At 46.7% G+C, this 14,756-nt stretch overlaps 1 protein-coding gene across 12 annotated transcripts in view; it reads right to left on the bottom strand.

The window, feature by feature from the left end:
• The window catches only part of TSPOAP1 (TSPO associated protein 1), a 73,553-nt gene that overhangs the window by 12,557 nt on the left and 46,240 nt on the right, over positions 1 to 14,756 (bottom strand). For 8 of the 12 annotated variants that reach the window (XR_008237410.1, XM_052803052.1, XM_052803061.1 and 5 more), the window contains 10 exons: positions 13,916 to 14,509; positions 11,647 to 11,949; positions 11,162 to 11,341; positions 7,083 to 8,210; positions 6,349 to 6,475; positions 6,047 to 6,198; positions 5,691 to 5,859; positions 3,479 to 3,550; positions 3,065 to 3,103; positions 1,912 to 2,015 (listed from right to left, as the gene is read on the bottom strand). Coding sequence is in view for 11 of the 12 variants with exons in the window: in XM_052803052.1 (XP_052659012.1) it covers positions 1,912 to 2,015; positions 3,065 to 3,103; positions 3,479 to 3,550; positions 5,691 to 5,859; positions 6,047 to 6,198; positions 6,349 to 6,475; positions 7,083 to 8,210; positions 11,162 to 11,341; positions 11,647 to 11,949; positions 13,916 to 14,509 (2,868 nt within the window). In the remaining variant the exon portion in view is untranslated. The remainder of the gene's footprint in view (positions 1 to 1,911; positions 2,016 to 3,064; positions 3,104 to 3,478; positions 3,551 to 5,690; positions 5,860 to 6,046; positions 6,199 to 6,348; positions 6,476 to 7,082; positions 8,211 to 11,161; positions 11,342 to 11,646; positions 11,950 to 13,915; positions 14,510 to 14,756) is intronic. The other 4 variants (XM_052803053.1, XM_052803055.1, XM_052803057.1 and 1 more) reach the window with 4 other exon arrangements.

Here is a 14,756-nt window from a genome sequence, read left to right as displayed (position 1 = left end):
GGAACTTCTCACCAGAAACACAAGGTCACCCTGGGCTTCTTGCACAATCTCACCCTGAGGGAGGGAGACCACTGTGTTAAGACTTGCAGGACTAGGATGCAGAAGAGCAACTGAAGTGGGTAACCACGGAATTCAATGCTAAGGAAGCATTTCATAAATTAAGACAAGAGCAAAGCCTGTTTCTTAAACCAATTTTAATAAGGCTTCGAAATAATACCTACCACCTGTTCTGGAAAGGTATGTTGAGAACAAGCTGAACAAGCACCAGAAATACCTTTCATTTCTTTAAATATAAGTACTAAATCCCGCTCCCTTGGATGAGCCTGTTCTGTATGCAATGCTCAGGGATTAATCACTAGCAGGAATGCAAACAAATGGGAAGATTTGACCTGTAAACAGAACATTACTGCACAACACACGTAACCCTTCACCATCACATCCGTCTGTTCTGTCAGCCACCCAGCATGCGCTCCATGGAGCACAAGACCGAAGACAAAGGTGTAAGCAGTCTCTTCTAATGGAAGAAACCGCCCAATTACAGCAAAAAAGCTGCTCTAAGATACAAAAGGTAGAATCTCCAAACAGGCTGTGTTCCACTCAAGACACACTGGCTTTATACGTACTTCACAGAAGTGTTAGATGGAAGGGACCTACCTCTAATATATTTACCCTATTATATCCCTAGTACTCGATTTATCTCTGGAGGCTGCAGGTTCCTCCTGTTGGCTGTGAATTACTTTGTTCTAGCAGAAAGACACTTGTAGGGAACTTCACTCACAGACACACAGAATGGCACAGCTGATCCTACTATGTCCTCGTGCAAGCTCACAAACAGCAGCTGCAGCCTTCTAGCAGAACAGGTGACCAAATTTTCTGGGAGTGTAAACAGGGAGCACCTCCAACAAGGCAACAGAACTGCACCAGCTTGTTTCAATAATTTGAGCTCTGTCCACAGGGAAGGTTCTAGGAAGACCAAATCACTGCAAAAAATACAGTCATCTTCTTGTTGACAAGGGCTCAAAAGTGTTCTTCGGCCAGATACATGCTCTCATTGTATCTCTCCCAAGATAATCCACCATCCCTAAAACACTCTGTCCTCAGAAGCAGGCTGTCTTCCTCATGAGACACTCAGTTTGGGAAGCAAGCATTACCTGAACTGTGCCACCTCTTGGCCATACACTCCTTTCCGGATGCATGGAAAGAATCTGAATCCAAACCCCATGTTTATGTTTGCTCAGAGTAGACTAACACTGCTATGGAAGAACAGAGAACAGAGCATGTTCTAATTTAGAAAGGTTTTTTGCAGAAAGGATTCTGCATTGCAATCTTTCCACCTGAAACGACTTACCCACAAAAATACTGTTTGGATTGTACGTAGGGACTGCTTGAAAAGCAAGAACTTAGAAGACTGGTCCATTAAACTGGAGCTAAGTCTTCTCTCTTGAACAAAGACCTACACAGGTGTTTAACGCAAAAGACATGCTCATCTTAAGTATCAGAAGTCCATTCAAACCCTTAAGCAGGTTTTTCCTTTTACCAGAGTGTACCCTGGATCAGTTGCTAACAGCAGGGGCTGCTTCCTCCTGCCCCAGATCTGCTTAGTCCTGTCTAATCGCTATGAGGCCATGAGATGCTTGCATAGTTTCACTGAGACACATACTGAAAATCACTAGGGGTATACTGCTTCATAGTCTTCACAGATAACTGAACACTGTTATCAGAGAATGCATGAGAGAACATATCAGCAAACTCTACATTTTATGACTTCAGCCAACCCCTTTTTAGCAGTAATATTGCCAAGCTATAATTGTCCCTGTTTTGACTGAAGTGCTAAGTGTCTTGGGATAGAAGAAAAAAAAAAAGAGAGAGGAAAAAGAAACCTATAAAAAGGAGTGAGCAGCTGATTGTTACCTCTACATCTGCATTTGGAGAGCTCTCCTTAGGGTTATAGTCAAAGACAGCCACCATACTTCGAGGATTCAACAGTTCAGCTTCAAAGTCTTTATGCTTCTGTCCTGCAGGACAAAAATAAACCAAAATATCCTGAGCTGGAAGTTCTAGGACAAAATCCCAAATCACAGCAACTCCTTCACCATTCTTGGAGCAGACTGAGTAAAAAGAATACTAGGGGGAAACTGAATGGGAGAGAGATTTGAGAGGCCTTAGAGACATTTGGTAAAGCAGTTTTCTGATCTCTTATATCACCTCACAAGCACAAAAGTGGGGACATCCCCCCATTCCAGCATCCTGGTGTCCTGCCTATATATACAGCAATGTTTTATTTTATGTTTTCTATTTATACACACACACATATATATGTGTGTATATATATACATATATACACAGAGGACAGCAGTCTCTTTATAGTGTCTCAAATGGACATTTCTCCTCCCTCCACGCAGTGATATGTTATTGAGCTACAAAATTTATCCTCCAGGTGCCAGGGGAACAGCAAAAGCCCTGGACAGCATTGGCCAGCAGCCCAGCCACAGCGGCACAGAGCTCAGCACAAAGGTAAGCACAGACCTCATCATTCAGGGAACACACTGCACTTTCACAACCACCTGCCTGCTCAGCCCCATTACTTACAGACCTGCTCTGAGTCTACAAAAGCAAAGTCTCGTGTTACAGAAAATATACATTGTCTAGTCTTTCATCTTACAGATTTAAACCCTGCTTCAGGTCAACACTGGATAGGCTAGCAAGGGGTTTGCAGGCTTAGCCTCTCTGGACATCAACAGATGACTGCACGCTTATGCAGAGTGAGCACCCTCTCAAGGGACCTTGGATTTGAAAGACCATGGCATCAGATGAGTAAGAGATTTCCCTGCTCCTCCAAAGCACAACCACGCGTGCCCTCCAGCTTCAAACACTCCCTGTTTAGTCAAGGGCCACTGCACCCACTACTAAATTAAAAGAACTAAAACTTCTTTCGTGAGAATGACCATTTTCTTACAGTGCTCTGAAGCAGCACTACAGGGTCTTGCATTGGCCCTTGACCGCAAAATGCATCTGTATTAAAATCATGCATTATCTACTCATAGTAAGAAAGAGCAATTGTCACCTGGATGAGACTTGTACTTCTCCTGTTTATCCAGCCCTGCTGGGGGAAGAAAATGTCTCATCAGTGAGAGTTCATCTTTCAACAGTGACCACAAGACACAACTGACAAACAACAATAAAAAAAACGAGAGACCAAGGCAGCAAACAACAGAAGCAAACTGTTCATACAACTCAAAGTCTACACCAGTAACCATGACTCAGGGACGTAATGAGAAGCAGAGGTCAAGCTCCAAAACTATAAAAGACATCACTGTTGTTAAAAACTTAACACCAGCACAGGGATGGGCTCTCTTTCCACTTCCTAGCAGTCGTACAGAGACAAACATCTGAGGGTCCTGTAAGCAAGTAGTAAAAATTCAATGCAGTATGTAATCCTATTGCAAAAATCAAAGAGGAAGCAGTGGGTGACACAGACCTTTCTTGGAGCGTCTGGGTTTTGGAGGAGGGACGGTTTGGCGGCGTGGAGGTGGAGAAAATGTGCCATTTCCTTAATAAAAATCCAAAAAAGCAAATAAATAGACAAGAGAAACAGACAGTGAATGGAAAGTGAAAAGCTTCTTGAAGAGTGAACAGGCAACAGAGTAGCATGACATGCCTCCCCTGGGAAGCAGACACCGTGATTTCTATGGGCAAAGCCCAAATCTCCATTTCTCGTATGTGGACTCAGATGAGGCATAATCCACATCCCAAATACACACAGAAATCCACATTGTATTTATGCCCATTAGCCATACCACAGTAGACATCAGGCAAACTTTGCTGCACTTTATCTTTCAGAAGCAGCATCATAAGGATAAAATAAAACCTTGTACCCTTAACACCTGAAAAATGCCAGGTGAGGTGCACCCCATCAACTCACTCAGGTAGGAAGGGATCTGTGGAGGTCTCTAGCTAAAGCTTCTGCACTGAGCAAGGACAGTACTGGACGAGTCCCCAGATGAGCCTGCAGAATGAGTTCCCAGACCAACCCCTCCAAGGCATTTTCTTAGTTACAAGGCTGTAATATGGGTTTACGGCAGCAGGAAAACAACAGAGGTACATACAGCCCGGCTGCCTAAGGAAACAAGGTTTACTTTCTGCACACATGCATAAGGTATGTCGTTTTCACTACCACCACCCTCCTGAAAATTTTCAAACCCACTACGTTTCATGAAGTCTCAGAGCTATTAAGTTCTTTTACTCTTCTGAGAGTACACAGCAGGGCAGGGGACAGAGAGTCTTGTGTATCCACATAGGGAAAAAGGCCACCACAGGCATCTAGCCATCTCTAGGCACCAGAGGATATGTGCAGGAAAACATTATGAATGTCCCAAGTACGAAAAAAGCCTTACTCAAATCTCTCCTCTCCCTAGACACGGAAGAGGACAAAGGACACAACCTACCAAAAAAATCATACAGCCACAAAGTGAAAACAACAGGCTCCTTTGACCCCTGTGCTCCTTAGGATCAATCTTCCAGAGGCCCATATTTAGGAGCTGGGCACTGTCAGCCCCTTAGCCTCTAGGGCTGGATACTGGGTCTCACAGCAGGGAAATGGAAACAAGTTGGATTGCTTCTTTTTTTTCTTGGTTTGGTGTTTGTTTGTTTGTTTTTTTTTCCCTCCACTGCCTGTTAGAGGCAGTGGAAGAGCTCAGTCAATGTCAGGGCTTACCTTTGCCATCAGACCCACACTTGTGCTGTTTTACCCTGCTGAACTGGTAGGGAAATAGGTGCCAGCCAAAACCAAGAATTTCCTCTTGTTTTAACAAGTGGAGTAGGTCAAACAGTTGCCACTGGTAGCAGAGAGTATACAGGCAGGTGCAGGATGAGAGATCGGAGGGCTAAGGGACAGGCATTGGGACACCAGTATGTTGACAGCAGTCTTGGGGCAGCTCACAGCCACTGACCTGCAGCCCAACTTAGCCCAAGCTGTGATGGCTGCACATCCCAGGGAAGGTTCCTCTCTTCCCTCTGAGTACACAAGTGGGAAGAAACAGGAAAGTCTCTGCAGTGCATAAAGCACTGAACCATGTACTTCAGGGAGTGAGTACGGAGGACCCCAAGGACCAGGTCTGCTCCTTGTACAATCCTGACTGCCTACCTTGCTTTCTCACACCCTTCCTTCCCCATGAGTCTCTCCCATCTTCCTCCATTCCCACGTCACAGATTCTCTCACCCAAGAGCAGGGTCACCCCTATGGGTTCAATTACAGACTCGCAAAACAAAGGAGAGAACACAGAAGTGAAAACTGTTGTTAACAACCTTCAGCTGCTCTTCAAACTTTTTGTTTCCCCTTCTCTAGCGAGGATCAGCCTCACTCACACTCTGTGCTGAGTTCACAGACACAGCACATCAAGCACAGAAGCAGCTCCAGCAGCTGCAAATGCAGCCTTGGGCAGCACTGTGCTGTAGTAGAGCCAGGTATAAACTGAGACCTCAGAACACCCGCCTCCCTCATCCATCAAGACCTCCCTGCTTACTACTGCAACAGCCACTAAACAAGCCTTCGGATCCTGGAGACCAGCCCTAGAGATCATTTTGGTGGGCTGCACTGGCCACACAGCTTGACAGCATGACTGAGCTTTCCACATTTCAGCAAAGAAACATGCTGACAATAGCACAGCACACACATAAAGGAGATACAGTACCTATGCTCTCCATTGGTGTGTCAGCAGGCAGGAACCCTTGCTTCAGGAGCTGCTTCTTGATTTCATTATTCTCCACCTGGACTTCTGATACCATGTTGCAGGGAATGTACCCCTCCCTTCCTGCGCATTCACCCCTGTAAAAGCCATCGGCATCCTTGTCTCCACATACCTGCAAGGGAAAAGACAGGCTAGAGACTGTTTATGCTACAGGGACTGAGATGCACAGAGAAAGGAGAAAGGGAAACTAAGGAAACTCCCAAGATGAAGGAGGCTCTGCCTCCCAAGGTTTATGCTGTCCCTGGTACATGAGATTGATCCATACAGAGTTGGAGACATTCACTAAGGTGTGCTCTTACTTTCAGGATCTGTCCTTCCTTAAATGGGAGCTCCTCTTCTGCTGCATCAGGGTTAGGAGACATAGAAACAGGATCGTAGTCAAAGAGAGCCACGAATACTCTAACGCTATCATCTTCAACAGAGGTTTCTGAAGCAGTGCTCCTTGGAGGACCTGTGCACAGACAGGGGACACACCAGAGATAATGTCAGCACCATTCCCCTGCCCTTCACAGCTCAAATACTGCCTACTAGCCTCCCCCCTGCCATTTCCAACAGCCTCCCTCTCTCCTGCTGCCCAACTCTCTCCCCCTTGCCCACTCACCTGGACTAGAGAGCAAAGGTTTCTGCATTTGGTTTCTTCTTACGCTCTTGTTCCCTCTTCTGCTGGGAGCCTGCCAGGCGGCTGCGCCAGACAGCTCCTGGCCCCTAGGATCTTTATTACTGGACGCCTGCAACAGGAACCACCAGAGAGTTAGTAGCAGCCTCTGCCTTCCAACTCGCGTGAACAGCGCTCAGCCCAAACGCACTCCACAAAGAGCAGTGCATCCAAATGCAACATTCCTCTTCAGGGACACTCTAGAGCTGAAAATACCAAGGGAGTTGGAAAACAGAACTAAGTACAGGCAGGCACCCTGCCAGGCACATGATGATCCCCTTGGTGAGCGTGAGAATGCAGGAAAGGGCATTTCGCGGGGAGGCAATGACATTACAGTCATCATCTACACAAAGCTTTCACAAATCAGCTTATTTCACCAGCGATTTTCATTTGGGTCCCACAGGCTCCTGCCATGGGGAGGAAGACCCAGTGCGAAAAGGAATACTGCATCAATGACACCCGGTCAGTTAGCAGGGAAAGCAGAAGCAGCTAATACAAGAAAAGCCACAGAGCAGCACAGAACTACAGAATCTCTCAGATATTCTTCCAGACAATCCTAGAGGAAGGTCCTTTCTCTGGACAACACTGAACAAAGCAAGATACAGGCAGGCCAGGGAAGCAGAGGGAAGCTAACGCCACTGCAAGCTGCTTCAAAGCCAGAATAGGAAAAGTCACCCAACCCTTTTGTGCAAGGAGGTGTTACGTATTCCCTTCGAAGGATGTTCAAGCCTCCTTCTCCAGCCAGGTGACTTACAGTCCAGCTCCCAGCCCTGCTCCTCAGAACTGCTCTCACATCTCAGTGCTTCCTTCTCACAGCAGAAGAACCGCAGACGCCGGCTTGGAGACCCAGCCCACTCCATACCCTGCTCTTCCATCATCTCCAGCCTGGTCAGGTCCCTTCTGCCATCCATGTAGGCAACCTCAGATTGATTGGAGCAATCACTCCAGTCCCCCTGACAGCTCTGGGACCTTTCTGGCCACAGCCTGCTCTCAGGAGGGGATGCACAGGTTGAATCCTGATCATCTTCGGAGTCATATTCAATGTCTATTTCCAGGCTCTGGGGGCTGGAGCAGTGTGTTGACATAACAGCAGGTTCTCCAAACCCTGAAACCACTGCTTTCATGTGGTTTTTTCGCAAGGCGCCTTGTCCGGCACGACTGTACATATCAAACCCCTCCTTACTACCAGCACTGCTCACAACATTCAGCTCCTCCCTGAGGCTAGGAGCTCTGTATAACCCACCTCCCATCTGGCTGCAGTTGCCCAGCAGACGACTGCAGTGCTCTGTTACATCATTCTGTCTCTTCCTACCCATCTCAGGCCGACTCCGGATCTTCTCTCGATAATTATTTCCCTTCTTCTTGCTCCAAGTGGGACTTGTCCCAGTTCCAGACTTCGGGTCATTCTCCTGGTAGCCACAGTTCCAGTTTGCCGCCTTCTGACTCCAGGCCAGCTGGACAAAGGCAGGATTCGCATGGTCAGCATCCCCTCTGCTCTCCTTAACACCATGCTCCTCCTGCAGAGTCTGAGCAGATAGATCTGTGGAGGTATTACTCCCACCTGCCTTTAGAAATGGCTCCTTGATGTTGAGCAGCTTCTCTGTTCTTCCTGAATTGTAGGTAAGCGTTTCCAATGAGTCTTGAGGGTCTGCTTTTTCCTCCATAACACACTTCTCATCCTCATCTTCATCCTCATCCTCAGTCACTTCAGGGATGCTAAACAATTTCTTGCTGTGGTTCTTCTGAAGTGGGAGCTCTAGTATCCTCTCCAGAATCTCCTCATCGCTGTCAGTATCACAAAGATCCATCTGTACCCAGCCCCCGAGAAAAGCCACAGCCAGGGCAAGCAAAGGAAAAAAGAGAGGAAATAAACATTAAAAAGAGAGGCAAAGTTACAGCTGATTCCCTCCCAGCACAGCAGTATGGAGCAGCGACTGTGGTCTGCAGCGAAGCAAGGGTAAGAAGCAAAAGAGAGCAATGGGTCTTCTGGCAAAAGACAATCAGATGAACTAGCAATGCAGCGGAAAGCAAGAAAGGCCAATGCATGGAAGAGCTCCATCCCAGCCTCTGCGTCTACACACACAACTATCTGCAGCACCTTTCATCCCGCCCACTTCATTCCCCACAGCTTCAGCATCCCCAGTCTGGGATGACGGGGCAGGAGAGACACAGTTCCTCCACAGCTGTTCACTACACATTAGAGCTGATTGGGTTCCTCCCTCTGCAGGGATGAGTCTCACAGCCTGTGCTCACACAAAGACCCGCAGTCCTCCCTTACCTCTCTGTCCTCACACTGGAACAGAAGGAAGTGACCCTGTGCACCAAGACACCCCTTGGAGACATTGCTGTTATGGGAGGACCTTCCCTAGGACCTTCCCATCATCTGTCAAGGTCCAACTCTACAGTAGCCTACTGTCTGCAAATCCAGGTGACCAGAGTTGCCACAAATACACATGGAAACTCTTTACCTCAAACGGGTCACACAGAATTGTATTTCACTTGTAGCCGAGTAAGAGCCTACCAGGTTACATAAAACTTTTGAGAAAACATTGCTGAATTTTGAAATTTGTCTTGGAACAACTGTAGAATTTATGTTTGGCTCCCACTAACTTTATACTAAAAAAAAAAAAAAAAAAAAAAAAAAAAAAAAAAGGAAGAACCCCAAATGCATAGTGTAATTTAGGTTGGAAGATACCTCTGGAGGTCGCTTGTTCAACTTCCCTGACAATTTGTATCATGACATGTTCTAAAAACATCTAGAAATAGTTTACAAAGCATATGTAGCTATTGATGTTTTAAGCTACAGGCATGAGCAGGCCTGTTCAGAGATAATTAAAAACTGAACCACAGGGCGGGGGGGGTGGGGGTGGGTGAAGGCAGTTGTAAGCTGCCTACTGATTATTCCAACCTCCATAACTTTTTCCAAGCAAAAGTTGGTCTTGAATTATATTTAGAATCGGTTGAAGGGGCCTCCAGAGGTCTCCAGTTCAATCTCCTAATGCAGCAGGACTGTTGCCAACAGTAAATCAGTGTCTTTGCTTAGCTGAGGCTTGAAAATGCCAAAAAATGGAGATCTGCCACCTCTCTGGGGATCTGTCCCAAGGCTGCACCACCCTCCTGGGAAAAGTTTATACGCATCTCCAACATGAACCTCCCAAACAGCAACCCATGACTGCTGCCTCTTTTTATATCATCTGCCATGAACAAGACGACTTTGGCTCTCTCATCCTTTTAACCATCCTTCAAATAGTTGTAGGCAGCTACCAGATCTCCCACTAGCCTCCTCTTTGCCAGACCAAACAAGCTCAGCTTCCTCAAACTCTTTACAGGACATGCACTCTAGGCTCCTACCTTCTTAGCACCAATTAGGAATAGGCAGAATTTATAAATGGAACCACAAAATAAGTCCAGTAAGACTTATTCTAGCTGTTTACAAAGTTGTGACTTTTGCTTTTGAGTTTTAATACAATAAATCATTTCAAAAATTAAACAACTTATTTGAGGTTAAATATTTTAAAAGCAGTACCCCTCCATTCTTTCATCCCCCCAAATCCTGGCTGAGGAGCCTTGAGATAACCCAAAATGTTACTAAATATGCAGAATCCTAGAAAACAGCCCTGCTGAGACCTGGCCCGCTTCAGTCACCATCTTCCTTCACTCTGTAAGGCAATGTTGGGAGCTCTGTACCCTAAAACTTCTGCCCCTGATGCCCTCTCCCCATTCAGCATCTCGTCATGCTCACACCCTCAACTTGTCACTGCTAGAACAGAAAACAATCACTTTATCAGGTCAAGAAGCACCAGTTTGCTCAACTCAACAGGATGTGTGGGGGGTTTCAGTGTTTCTTTTTCAGAAAAAAAAAAAAACAAAACCAAAACCAAAAACATTCAGACCAATAAAACATCCTGGAAAAAGAGACAAAGAACAACGTTCTTGACTGTTCTTATTTCCTCTTTTCTCCTTCCAGGGAAACTGTTTTTCTTCCATTTTTTTCCAGTGCAATCCCAACAACTGGAAGCCCTTTCAACAACTCCCTCCCAGGCAGCCCCAGCATCTCCAGCCACCAGGCTCTCCTGGGGCTCCTGACATGCTGCACTGCAGGTACAACCTCCCCACCTGGGAAGCAGAACCCCCTTCAGAAGGAGAAAAGGAGCGGCAGCAAATTTACTCCAGAATCATTACACTGTCTGCTACCGATCATTTAATGCTCACCAGACCCATTCCATCTGTGCTGCAGGCTAGCAGCCACATGGGTTAGCATCAACAAAGTCCAGATGTTCTTTGGTCACATGAAAAAAATGAGGGCATTTTCTTGCTACACAGCCATATCAAATTTCCTGCAAATCTTTCTAATTTCTCAGTCATTCAACCTCAATACCTTCCCCCATGCACGTTGGTACAGGATCTACAGATAGGTGGACTTTACAGATTCCTGTGTGTTCACTGTTTATATCTATATTAAGAACTTGATCAATAGGATTGATTTTTAACCTCGGGTTCTAAAGTTCACATTACATTGTGTGTTTTTCCAACTAATTAAACCCTGGGTACATTCATTACATATAAACACCCTTCCCTCTCACAAAGAACTTGCACTTTTACTAGCTTAAGACAACACTGGGAGTAAAAGCAGAGCAGGCAGGAACTTAGACAAGCACTGTTGAGAGCACTGGGCTCAGACCAGCACCTCCTCCTGTGAGCTGATGACATGCGATGGCTGCACTGGCCCTCCCGCAAGTATTAGTCTGCTACAAGTTACCTTTTCCCCATTCTCCCGGTAACATGACTCTCTCTGGTCCCATTTCTTCTCTTCCAGAGCTTCTGAAGACAGTTCATCTTCTTCCTCCTCTTCCAGAATATCTGAAAGGTCAGAACTACGGTTGTGATCAGGAAAAGGGGTCAGCTGTCGTCTTCCCATTTCAGACGTTTTTTCTTCTTGCTGTTGAAAAGCAAAACAGATTTCCTCAGTCCTCTCAGGCACTCTATTTCAGCAACAAAGTAGCACTTTACCTTTCTCTAGTACACATCCAGCTAAAGTGTGGCAGGAAATAAATTGGGTAGATTGGGCAGCACACAGTGCAGCAATTGGCAGGTGTGTATGCACACACACAGACACACAAAACTGGCAGACACGTTTTATAGCCAACAGAAGAACAGTACTGCCTAAGATTGTAAAACCTAGGGGTGTCAAATACAATCCACATCCCTCCATGGGCAGAGACATTCAACCAAGGTTAAACAAACCTCTTTTTTCACTCTGGACATTTCTTTCATCAGCTCCTTGCCAGAAGACAACCTCAGGAACTCCTGGCAGCTGCTCCCACCCATGCTTGCGTCTTGGAAGGTGCCCTCTGTCCCCTCAGCCTGGCTGGGGGAGGGTGGAGTCTCTGGGCTCAAGTGCTTCTCCTTTGCCTCTTTCTCTTTTTCATCATTGGGACCTTTTGGTGACTCTTCCACAGAGCAGGCATGGCAGGTCTCCATACATATCTTCAGACTACTGTTAGACGGGCTTTCCAGCTCTGGTGCTTTGGTTACAGATTGCTCCATCTGGGAAACAAACCAAAAAAAGGTCATCACAAACAATGAAACCTGGGGGACATATCATGCAACACTTGTGCACCAAAAGGAGGCCCTTACCACCCCAAACCCTGATACAAACTCTATGCATTCTGTGCTGTTGGCATATGAATATTTGGGCAGGCAACTTGCACCTGGGAAGGTTGGCCAGCGCTGGAACAAACACTTCCCTGCCATCAGCTGCAAGGAGACACACAGCCTTTACACTGCTGCAGCTCTGGCCACCACACATGGCTCATGCAAGCCACAGAAGTGTATTGACAACAACTAGTTTTAGAGCAGCAAGAAGAAAAAGAGCCCAAGCTATACAACAAGGTCATTTCCCACTCTCATCTGCCAGAGGAATATCCTACCCACCAGCTTGCAGGCTAGCTTGAGCTGGAGGTGAGGACACTATCCCAGCACTTCTTGGAGCTGGTAAGGGCTGTGAAGAAAAGGGGAATTAATGAAGAAGAATATACACAGAGAGTACAACTGCACAGACTCGTGGTCAGGTCACCTAGTTGGATTACAGAAATTGTAAATTTTCATCTGTTTTCCAGTCAGTTCAGTCTGGTGTTTAAGAAAACCTCTGGGAGATAGAGGAGTGGAACCACAGGAACGAGGAGGGTAAGGCAGGTGGGCCTTCATCAGCCACCCCTTTCTCTAAACCTTGCTCTAAAATAAGGCAAACTCCACTGTATTTTGCAATGGAGCACAACCTTGTTGTTACCTACTAGGCACACTGTGAATGTATTTACAGGATCAGACCCCTAGGGAGATTTAGATACTGCAAGTGCCTAGTTTCTAAATGTCCCCTGGGGTCAGGCAAAAGCCAGACAGGTCTAGGTCTCATGTTTAACCTGACAGCTAGGATTCTTCTGCCTTGTTTATCTTTGCTGACAGCCAAGTGAAGACACACATCTCAAGCAAGAAGGACAATTTGCAACCTGGAAGCACCCATTTCACTCCACTGACTACAAAGGAGGCACAGCGACCCACCCATGTGTAGCCATCTACACTAGACATCTAAACGTGGGCAAATGAACAATTGACCTGAGGTACTGTGAGAAGCAAATGACCAGAGGTTGAAGAACAATGATTCAAATTTTGGACTCAGCATCTCAGTTCTTCTGTGTATTTACCTGGCTTTTGGTCTTGGGCCCACACAGCTGCTGATGCTCCAGCAATTATCAGAATTCTTCCCCACTTTTGTCTAACTCTGAGCTTTTGCAAGCTCACACTGCCAGGATTAATAAAGTCATGCTGAATTTAATAGTTTGAAGCACTCCCCTGAGTGCCTGATGTCAAAGGTCAGAATGGGAAAAAGATTCTTTTTCTGATATAGTACATCACACACCATCAGGACCCACTTCCTTCTTGTCACAAAGCAAGCACCTTATAGATCATTTACCTGTTTTCTTATGGGGCTCTCAGACATGCTCTCCACTGCCCTAAAAAAGCCCTGAAAGCACTCACCCACCCTACAGGATTCCAAACACCCAATGTCATGACAGTTTGCCAGTTCTTCTCCAGACATGGCTGCCTCGCTGTGCAGTCCACTACGGTGCTTCACTGGGCTAGAGTGCCTGCTCTGCCTTGCACAAACCCACTAGACTGGACCCCTTCAAGTGAGAGAGCACAGCAATGCCAGACTAACACTGACATCATCACCAGTGGGAACATCCTTTTCACCTTCTATCTCTGATGAATTCTTGCTTTCCTGACTCTATTCCTGATCTGCTTGCACACATGCGGTCAAGTGGTGAGCTTCATCTGCTCTTCTAGGTACGCAATAGCTGCCAATACTCCCTGATGGTTTGCCAACCACTGGATGATGGCCCAAAGGCAACAGCGTGTCACAGAAAGGGAAAGATGCTCAGTGGCATTTCATTCCATTCCCAAAAATGATCCATTCTCCTTCCCAGCACATGTGGTACTGGGCAGGAGAACTTACCTGCACCTCCGTCCCTTCGCCCAGGCCTTGCAATTCTGCTTCCCTTGAAGGGACAGGCTCCGTGCCCTCACCAGGGAGCACTGTGCTGCCAGCCTGCTGAGGAGGCACAGTCAGGCACTTCTTGTCTTGTGCAGCATCTGATCCCTGTGGGGAAGTGCCTAAAGCCTGCACCAAGGAAGCGCTGGGAGAGGAGAGGTGCGGCAGTGAAGAGGTTTTCTCTGGCAGAGATCGCACTGAGCTGTCATGGCTAGAGGAGAGATCAGTCAATTTGGCATCTGAGCTATCAGTGGGAACTTTTTGTTGAAACAGGAGTGCAGCCATCTGGTGCGTGGGTGGGCTGCATCCAGGCAGAGAGCCCCTGGGTTCTCCATGGGGCAGTCTGGAGGTAAAAGTGGTAGAAACAGCAGAATCTGAAGGTGAGGAGTGGTGAGAGGCTCGCAGCAAAACTGAGGAAATCTGGGCTGGAACTGAATCCACCGACTCCCCGTACAGAGACATTGTTCTCACAGAAACCTCCTGGCACACCTGGAACATCTGAAGCTGGGACAAGTCCACCAGGACACTCCCAGCTGTTGGAGAAGTAACTTCTATCACCTGCAAGCAAAAAAACAGGGAGCAACTATTTATTGTGCACAGCTCAGCCCTTCTGAGAACAACAATTCCTGAACCCAAAGTTAATGACAGGTCCCAAGGCTCTTGAGAGCAGGCATGCAGAATTCTCACCCTTCTGCACAACATCAGGGAAGAATGAACAGTAAAGAGAAACTGTTACCATAACCAGATATTCTGTAAAATATGACTATATTCCCTCCTACTCCCGTTTTTAACTCTCCTTGTTCCC

Source organism: Harpia harpyja, chromosome 12, assembly GCF_026419915.1.
Source record: "Harpia harpyja isolate bHarHar1 chromosome 12, bHarHar1 primary haplotype, whole genome shotgun sequence".
Lineage (NCBI taxonomy): Eukaryota > Metazoa > Chordata > Aves > Accipitriformes > Accipitridae > Harpia > Harpia harpyja.
The sequence above is the reverse complement of the archived record's forward strand: the minus strand, read 5'-3'. Positions and strand labels throughout refer to the sequence as shown.